Below are 9,877 nucleotides of genomic sequence, written 5' to 3'. Positions count from 1 at the left end.
CCCTCCGTCGCTGCCGCCCGCGGTTACCGAGCGCAGACACGGCAGCGGCTCGTCCTTCGGTAACACCGTTCCTGCTGGTTTCCCTACGGCCGCCCCTTCGCCCCGGCTCGGGGCAGGCACCTCCTGCCCGCCGCGCTCCTCCGGAGCGCCGAGCGCTGCCGCCTGCCGGTCCTCCGGGGCCGCCGCCGCCGGGCCCACCGCGGCAGCGCCCCGCCACCGCACCGCCCGCCGCGGCCCCGGGCCGACCTCGGCCCGCGCAGCCCCAGCGCTCCGGGCGGCGCAGGGGCAGCGACAGGAGCCTGTCGGCAGGGGACCGGCGGGTGCCTCTCGCCCGTGTGCCGGCGAAGAGCGCCTGGCGGACTGGGGGCAGCTTTCGGTGCTGCGGTCGGCGGGCTAGCCGCGGCACCGCCGCTTGTTTACGAGCGGGCGGAGGGGCGGCCCGGGACAGCGTTCGGGGTGGCAGAGCAGCCCCTCCCAGCCCCGCGGACCGGGTCCGCCCCGGCTCCTCCGCACCCGCGGGGCACCTGGGCGCGCCCGCAGCCCGGCTGCGGGGACGGGACGGGGCGGGGCGGGGAGCGCGCGGCTCTGCCCTCCCGTGGCGCCAGGGCTGAGCGGGCACGGAGCCGCTCCCCGTCCCGGATCCCCGCGCCCCTCGAAAAGGCAGGCGGAGGAAGAGGAGGAGGCTCCCGCCGCCGGGCACGGCGGGGCCCCTTTCGCGATTCCCCCCGGTGTTGCCCTGCTGTGGCTGCACCCTTCGCGGGGCCCTCTCCCACCACGCCCCCGGTGTTCCCCGGGCCGCCGCCAGTCCGTCCCCGCGGTCTGGCGCCGTCGCCTCACTCCGCTCCGCTCCGCGCCTAGAGCCCCGGGAGGGGGAGGGGAGGGACAGGGGGAGGCGGTGGCGGCGACCGCTGTGGGGCCCAGGCTGCTCCTCGCCTCCGCTGCGCCTCTTCCAGCCCCGGGATCTGGTGCTGCGGGGGGGGCGGGAAAGGGAGGGGGCGGGGCCGGCATGGGCAGCAGCCAATGAGAGGGCGCAACCCGGCAGCTGGGGCGGTGCGAAGGCGGTCACCGCCCAATGGGGGAAGGGCAGAGGGCGCACTCGGAGCGGGGCGAGAGTCAGGCAGGAGGCGAGTCGGGACTCGGGCAGCGAGCGGGACACAGCAGCCGCCGCCGCCGCCGCCGCCTTAGCCGGGGCTCGCTCGCAGCCGCTCGACCGGACGGCGCTGCGGGACCGGGAGCCGGTGGGTGAAGGACGAACGGACTGAGGGACGCCGCTTCCCGGAGGGGGCAGCGGGCGGAGCCGCCGTCCGGAGGAGAAGTTTGGCCGAAGCGGCCGCCTTCGCCGAGAGAGGAAACTTTCCTCGGGGGGCCGGAGGCGGGGGCGGCGGGAAGGAGCCGCGGCGCGCTCGGGTCCGCCGCCCGGTGAGGGGGCTTCCGAGAGGGTCCCCCCCGGCCCAGGCCGGGCTGCGGCGGCTGGGATGTACCTGGCAGCGGTCTCGGCGGGGAGGAGACGCACGGGCGGAGACGTCGGCTGGCACCTGGCGGCGGCGGGGTGGCTGTTCCTGCTGGCTCTGCTGGCCCTGCTGCTGGGCGACTCAGGGACGCGGGCGCTCGTCTGCTTACCCTGCGACGAATCCAAATGCGAAGAACCGAAGAGCTGCCCCGGTAGCATCGTGCTGGGGATCTGCGGCTGTTGTTTCATGTGCGCTCGGCAACGGAACGAGAGCTGCGGCGGAGTCTATGGGCTGCACGGGGCTTGCGACCGGGGCTTGCGCTGTGTCATCCGGCCGCCGCTCAACGGAGACTCCATCACCGAGTACGAAGTGGGCGTCTGCGAAGGTGAGAGACGGCGGGACATCATCCATCCATCTCTCCATCCCCTCGGGTAGGGGTACCCGCTAGGCGGCGGGAAGGGAAGGAGGGCGCACCGGCGCCTAAGAGATCTTAGACGCCGGTGCGCCTTCCTTTCCTTCCCGCCGCCCTCCTGTCCCATCTGCGAGCGTGTCTTTTTAACCCTCCCTGTCTAAAAACAGACCCAAAAAACCCTACTTACAAGTTTTACACTCAATTTTCGTAAAGACTGTATCATTTCTCTATTTCCATAGCGCTTTACTGGTTTGCTTAATAGCTTATACCAGCTACTGATGCCCAACTAAAATTCCTTGATAAAGGACTCGGGAAGGGTTTGGCAGATGGAGATCGGCGGAGGTCAGTCGTGCACACATGATGCCTGTTCCGGATTCCCTCTTCTGTAAGGAAACAACAAAGGCTGATCATCTGTTATAAAGTTTTCCTTCCTGTTCCTGTCATTTAATATCTCCCCGTCCGTCCTGCTCGATATTTGATAAGGGGTGTCTTTTTCCCTGCTGGACCGTCAAGGGGGTGGGAGAAATACCCACAGCAAAACTCCTCTCAAAGTCACTTCATCTTCCTGCCGGCTACTTGGTGAGGTGATGAATTGGTATGAAATGCAAAAGGAGTTCACCCCCACTTCAAATTTTGTATCTATCAGAGTCCCTAAGACTTATTTTTAATGTTATAATTTAACAAAGGCTAGAGGCAAATTTTTAGTCTCTTTCTTTTGTACCTCTAGTTCCCTTTTCCCCCCAAGTTGAGGGAAAACATGGCGCTCTAAAGAGGTTACAAATAACCAGTAGTTGGGATATGTATAAATGTATATGTGACTCGGAGCGGGAGCTTCGACAGTTCTGGAAAAGGAGAGGGAGGCAGTCTGCTCTCGGCGGGTAGAGGGCAGTAGAAAGTCCAGAGAGCTGGTGAGGCAGCATCTGTCCAAAAAAACTGGCGTTTAAAATGATGCACTATTTTGAGAAAGCTAAACTCGGTCATTTTTAGTGGACAGCTGACCTTCGTCCTGGCTCTCATTATTAGTTTAAAATTCCATTTGCCTGCATAACCAATGAATTGCAAGCCACAGCAGAGCAGGGCAATGTGTCTCGCCTGTGCTACAACCAGTGCCATCAGCCTCATCAGCTGATGCTTTGGTAGGACAAGTTCCAGGATTAAAAGCTGTGTTGTTAAACAATTAAAAATGGCCCTAAAGTCTTTTGAAGATCTTGGTTGAGACCATGTTGGTGAATATGTACATTGTTGTGGTCTCTCTTATTTTTAACATGTATTGGAAAAGTTTTCATAAACAGAAAAGTACAACCAAAGGTACTTTAAAACCTACCTGGTTTTGGAGGAGTTTCTTTTGTCGTGTGTTTTCAAGTAAAAGCTTGGCTAAAACAGCTTCCCCCGTTCCCCATGGTTAAAGGAACTAAAAGTCTGCAGTCATTAAATGCCTTAATGTTCCAACTCCCTTACTGTATCACAGTACGGACAACTCTGGCAGTTTAAGAGTATTTCATTCCTTTGAAGTGATGCAATCTGTACGTTGCTGTAGTTCAACTCATAACACGTCCCATTTACTGTAGAAAATAGTATGAAGCATTTGTTGGCAAGATTGCATTTCAATTAGTGTTGTGGTTAGGAACTAGATCCAGCTGTCCCTATAGGAACAGTCGAGGAGATAACTTATCTATTTAATTTTCATTCTCGTAAATGAAAAGCAACTGAGCTGAACTGTCAGCCTAATAAATAGTCCTGGAATACCTATTACTGGTATGAAACTGCCTCATTCTAAGGAACAGAAGCAATGTGCTGTTCTTTGTGGTGCTTGTTGTGCACGCGGTGGCAGCAAGGATAAAAGGGGACTTACTGTACTGCCTCTGATCGCAAAAATGAGGTTGAATAGCTCTGGTTTTTTGATTGTGATGACCTAAACAGTTGTGCAGTTTACAGGCACACGTGCAACAGGCTAGGGTGGTGATGCCTGATCTGTGAGCCGTGTTGTTATCTGTTTACAGAGTAAAGGCTGCTTTTTTTAATTGTCTTGTCCACTGGGAATGCAAACCCTTTCCTACCCCAGTTCAGGGAGGAGGAAATGGAAGTGTCTTGCAAAACTGTGTGAATAGAAATCAGTGGTTTTGCTCTCCTTCCTGTCTTTAGCCTTTTCTTTCATTGCAGTTTTTTACACTGAAATGACCCCTACTGGCTACAGTTATAAGCATGTTTTTTGTATCACTATTGAAGCTTCATTGGTGTCTTATTTCAGAGTATCAACACATACTAGGCTACAGAAAACTCTAAGAGCTGAAATAGCAACAGGTAGAAATACTTGTTTGATAACTTAGTTATAGTATTTAATGCAATTGACATGAGTTAGTTTATAAAACCTGAAGGAAGTTCTCATTCATGTCACCACCTTAACTATTCACATCTCTATGCAGTTCTAAGGCTCAGTTTGTGTCATCCCAAAGTAGGTAAATACCCTTCCTGAATGCACTTATACCCTTAGTAAGCAATTCTGAGGTCAGCTTCCCCTGGTGGCTACTTCTGAAGGGCATTCTTGAGAGAGTTTGCACAGCTCCAGCATGTGTTGGCTTTATAGGGATGCTGCTGGATTGGTTTGATGAGGTGTGTTGAGAGCCTACAGCCCCTTCCAAAGAGTCTGAGCATTGAGAAATTTTGAATGCAAAGCAGGAACTGCCCCTTGCTCTGCCTTTGAAGGTAGTCCTAGAGCCACTACTGAATTAGACTGAAATTCTCCAGAAACACCTTAGCCTTGGCTTCTGCTGCAGTGCAGCTGGGCAGGACTCTGGCTTCCTGGGGGATCAGAGAGCCTTGGAAAAGTTCTGCTAAAGAAGTTTGGTTACTCTGTGAAGGCATTTCTTGTGATAACACTCTTCTTGTTTCATTTACCATGCTTCTCTGGTGCTATTAGATGAAGGGGCCTAGATTGCTATGCTAAACTCTTCAAAGACATGACAATAGCATATAATATAACACTGAAAATGAGCTGAAATTATTTTTAACTGAGTAATAGAAACATGTTTTTGCAATATATTTGAAATGCTTAGTTAACAAAACTCCTAGTCTTACTGTGTTTTTAAGTTTCTTTAAGATATACTTGCATATAAATTAGCCTCTAGATACATATTAAAAGAAGGTATTTCTGTGCCAGTAACTTACCAATAATATCTAGTACTTTGTTTGGTTTTGGTTTATTGTTTTGTTTTTAGTGGGGTTTGGGTGTGTTTGTTTATTTGGGGGAATGGGGGATACAGCTATTGCTGTATTCTTTTTGCTTACTGTAGGTAGTTTAAGGCTTGCCTTGAATACTTGAGGCTTCTCTGCCTAGTGCATAGCTTCTGTGCTGGGGCTCCCTTGGGACCAGGAGAAAGCTGCTGTAGCAGATTTTAGGCAAGTATTGGGAAAGTATGTGAGTTAATCTCCTAGTACAATGGCAGAAGCTTGCCTTCCTGTGGCTAATCCTAGTCTCATTTACTGAACTGCATCTTTTTGGGAGTTTGAAGCATTACAGTCTGTCTGTCACTCCTTGTTGCGGCAAGCCGGGAGAGCTTGGATGTGTCCATTGTCCCTTTTCCCACCTTTAAGCCTGATGTGGACTAGTTTTCCTCTCTTAGAAATACGTAAGGGCACAATATATTGTATGTAACCAAAGCACAGTGAAACTGGAGCTTGTGAGAAGAAAGGAAATTTTGAAAACCCAGCTTTTTTCAAAATTTGGAAGAGGAAACCTAAGCTTGTTTTTGTTTTGCTTTGTTCAGGCATTGGTTTACATGTATGCTAATGGAGTTCTTTCCTGCTTTTCTGAAGTAGGAATAACTTGGTTACAGACTCGATAGTATTTTTATCACAAGTAGTGCTGATACTTGTAACTTCTGTAACTAGTACCTTGGGAGAATTTTGTTTTCAGTTGTTTTCAGTACTGTGCTCGCTATCTAATGGATCAATGGACCCAAAGCCCTCAACTTGATGCTTTATCTCCAGACAGTCTTCTATACAACATGATTGGCTTCTTGCCTTTGATGCAGTCCACACCTTTAAACATTAGGCAGTATTTTGCTTTCAGTACAAGTTACTGAAATTCAGGTAATTGAGAAGTCACATGTCGGTAACCCAGTTGTTTATATCTCTTTGGACTGGAATAGCATTGCCCAGGTTTCTTATATTTTTGTTAGGTTGGGGTTTTTTTCTCACTTTGTTATGTAGTGAGTGGCTGGGGAAATGTCCAAGTGGTTCTCATGTCCATGTGCGCACAGAGAACTTTCTCCAGTAAATCAAGTGTTAGAACTGATGATGTAGTTGGGGACTTCATCAGTATTAAGTGGTGCACCAAATGGTTGTTGGCATGAAGGCAGTCAAAATACTTTGTTCAAAGGCTGTCAGCAATCCAGACTATGAGGGAAACAAATGGAAAAATTATTCATGTTTTCAAAAAAGAAAATAATCAGAAAAATTATTTAACTTGTGAAACTGGAATGAGAAGTAGTTCTCTGGTGAATGTTCAGCTTCTGATATGCTAGTCTTGATCAAATTTCATAGTCCCCTTCCCTTACTCCCCCCCACCAGAAAACACTTACTAGGAGCATGCTGTCTTCTCTACACACAGACTGGATAGTTTATAAGCTGTTTCTACTCTGTATTCTGTCAATGTGGAAATCTCAACATCAGTAAGAACACGTAACTTTGAGTGTGGCACGGAATTTGAATTGGATCAGGTGCTTATTTGACTTGGAAATGGCTTCCTCTCTGTTTGTGGGCATCGTATTTTGATTTTAGAAATCACTTTGTTCTAGTATTTCAACAAAAATTAAATGGAAGAGTCTAACAGATATGAGGAGGGATGTTGATGCAATAATTGATGCAATAATGTGGCTGTTGTGGATCAGCACAGTTAGTTCAAAGCTAGAAATCTCACCATGGATAGGCTGGATTACTAAATGTTTTAACTTCTGTAAGAGGAATATTCTCTTTTAATTTTTTATATTTTTTTAAATCTTTCATAAGCATCCTCCATTTATGTGAATTTTTCCACGTAGAAAGTGATTATTTCATCAAGTTCCCCAAAATCATGCTGCTTATAAAGATTTTTTTTCTAAGCTACCTTTAAATTCCCCCTAGGCATGTTTGCTAGCTTAAGTACTCTCTAGCTGATTCAAGGATTCTTGCATAATTTAACTTCTTGCCTAGTACTTAGTCAAGCAAAATGTCATTTTACTGACAGGCATATTATGCAATAATTAATCCATTAATATGGTTCAAAAATGCTTTCCTCTTCCCTTCCTTCCTTTGTGCCCCTCTCAAGCATTCTTCATCTCAATAAGTAAAGTTTATAGTATCTTGCAGATAGAACCGAATGTTTCTCTGTTTTAATGGATTAAATACTTTGTAGAGGTGACCTATTAAATGTCTCTTGTGACTTATAAACTGCTTTCATTTGAGAATGCATTTAATCCACAGGGAATGTAAACTTGGAAATGGTGAACTCAGGGTTTTGCCTGAGACTTTGAGTGACACCAGTTGTGTAGCCTTACAATACTGGAATTTGGAAAATGACTGACTGACACTGACAGAGAAAGCTTATGTATGTGGACAAACTTACCAACATAAACTAAGATTGGAAGATAACTTTGGATAAAAGATATCTAGATTAAATTCCGCATAAGCATAGGGATTAAAAGATGGTCCCTGAGGGAGCTCTTGTCTGAACAGACTCGTTTGGCCTTGTCAGGGGAAAGTAAATCCTCAGTAATGTTTTGAGATGAATGGAAGCAGTTCACACCTTTACCAGGGGCAATATTCAGTCCCTAGCAGCTTTCACTGGATGTATTGGACACTTCAGAATCTGCAAATCACTAACACCTTGTGGGTGAGCATACAAGTCTTTAATAGGAAAACAAACGGGAGCACAGGGTTGTGAACAGAAGGAAAAGCACTGGCTCACAGGCATGCAGCAATTCCCATGTTCTTACTCATTTCCTAAGCTTTAAGCCTTATACAGCCAGCTACTGTGATACTGTTAGGCTTCAATTGGTGCTTGGGTTTTTTTGTTGTTGTTGTTTTGTTTGTTTGTTTGAAGGGTTTTTTTTGGTGTTAGTGAAAAAAAACTAGCAGGTGTGATGTTTCTAAATCCAAGAGAACCCATTCTGTTGAGTCACTTATCCTTGAAATGAATTAAACTTCAGTGTTTTGCTACAGGCTGTGTGATACTCTCTTCAGGATTTTTTTCAGAAAGGATGGATGTGAGCATGTTGGAGGTATTTTTTTCCCCTCACTGATGGGCTGTTGATAAAAGTCTGGGGTCATATTGATAATGGTGTTACATGTGGTAATGTAAAATGTGCTGCTTTCATAATAGAAACACCAAACTTTATGTCTATCTCTAACTTAGGTTTTAGAAAAAGAAAAAAGCCTTGAGGCTAGTCCTAAATCCAGGGTAGAGTTTCTCCTGTAGTCTCCTGTAGCTAAGAAGTTGGGTGCAATTCCTCTGAAGCATCTTGCAATTATGGTGTTCAGTGATGCTGCATTAATGACTGGGGGTAAAAGTGGCAAAATATTTAAGATATTGTGTTTCTTCTAATAGTGTGGACTGTTCTTGGTATAGTTTGCTCAATTCATAGCCTTGTTCCAGAATTTGTCTTTGGAAAAACTTTTCCTACTCCTGTCAGCTTTGCCTCTGCCTAGCAGCTGCAGCAAGCAGCCAGCCAACTACTTGTTTGCAGTGAAGCTGATGTGTGCTGCTGTACATGCAGGCTTCTGAAGTGTGTGGGTGCAGAGTGCAACTTAAAAAATTGGAATTTTAGCCTCCTTTGGAAAATGGTTATGAAGGTTTGGCCCTCTTCTGAGGCCTTAGCAATTATTTTTATAAAGAGTTTTCTAGAGCTAGAGGAAAAATCTGCTACAACAGCTGAAATGTTGCTGTCTGTGCTCATTCTAGTCAGGGCAGTACTGGCAGAGGCTCTCTCTGATCAATTAAACCCTGAGACATGGTGTAGTGTTTTCAGTCAGCTATTTGCAAAGAAAATATGGTTCTAGTCATAGGTTTAAAATAATTTGTCTTTTTTCAGGTGTGTAAATGCATAGGGGTCAGACTTCCGAACCGATGATTTATCATTTCAGACCATCTTTGGGGAAGGAAGGCTATTGGAAGTACCATTCAGTTTTATTGTAAGAAGCCCTAATAGTGAAAGTCCTAAAAAAACAAAAGCCAAATTAAACACACCTTTCCTCCCCCAGCCATCCTCTCCCCACCTCCACTCCCCTCACCAAAAATAAAAAAAGAGAGGCAGGTCATGGTACTTAGAGAACTAAAATATTCCAGATAGTGTGGGGAAGGGAAAACTTTAAAACCTGAAATAGTTGTCCACATCACATGCTTCACTTAACATTTCCATTTATCTCCTTGCCTCCCTCAAGGCTTCTGTGGAGTTTCTGATAATTGAGTGGAAAGCTGGTCTGTTTAAATACTTTCTGCATTCCTTAATATGAAATAACTGTCTTGAGACACATGCAGAGCTGCTGCAGTGAAAATCTTCTCACTACATTGCGGATTTGATCGCCTGAGATACATGCTCTATTTTGGATAAGCTAAAGCAGGCAGTCAGATTTTAGACAAGCCTTACATATATGTGTGTTCCTGAGGTGTCTAAATGTTATGGTACAGTTTTGCTTTCTAGCTTCGACTAGAAATTTTCTCAGGTAGCTGCAAAACCCTTTTGTACTGCTGTACATTCCATATAAAGACTGGGTCTTGGAAAGTAGACCCTTCCAAAAGGTGGAAAAAATGCTTTCTCACAAAATTCTCAGCTGTGTGTCTTGCCATAAAAGTTTCTGCTGGTTGTAGTCCTTGGTTCCTGACTTCATAGAAGGAATAAGTTGTGAGAGGGGAAAGGCTTGAAGCCAGTATATGAGCTCAAACTCACTTCAAGGCTAGTCTTCCCTTCTGCTGCTTTTCAAGGTCTGGGGCTGGGTTTCAAGCATTCTTTAGTGGTGATTAGTCATTTCTATTGTTCAG

At 46.9% G+C, this 9,877-nt stretch overlaps 1 protein-coding gene across 2 annotated transcripts in view; it reads left to right on the top strand.

The window, feature by feature from the left end:
* Positions 1 to 1,107: 1,107 nt before the first annotated feature.
* The window catches only part of CRIM1 (cysteine rich transmembrane BMP regulator 1), a 169,959-nt gene continuing 161,189 nt past the window's right edge, over positions 1,108 to 9,877 (top strand). For both annotated transcript variants that reach the window (XM_064648598.1, XM_064648597.1), the window contains exon 1: positions 1,108 to 1,836. In XM_064648598.1, coding sequence (XP_064504668.1) covers positions 1,476 to 1,836 — 361 coding nt within the window. In that variant the 5' untranslated portion in view covers positions 1,108 to 1,475. The remainder of the gene's footprint in view (positions 1,837 to 9,877) is intronic.

The sequence above is a fragment of the Pseudopipra pipra genome, chromosome 3, assembly GCF_036250125.1.
Source record: "Pseudopipra pipra isolate bDixPip1 chromosome 3, bDixPip1.hap1, whole genome shotgun sequence".
NCBI classification, from domain to species: Eukaryota; Metazoa; Chordata; class Aves; order Passeriformes; family Pipridae; genus Pseudopipra; species Pseudopipra pipra.
This window is presented reverse-complemented; position numbering and strand designations above follow the sequence as displayed.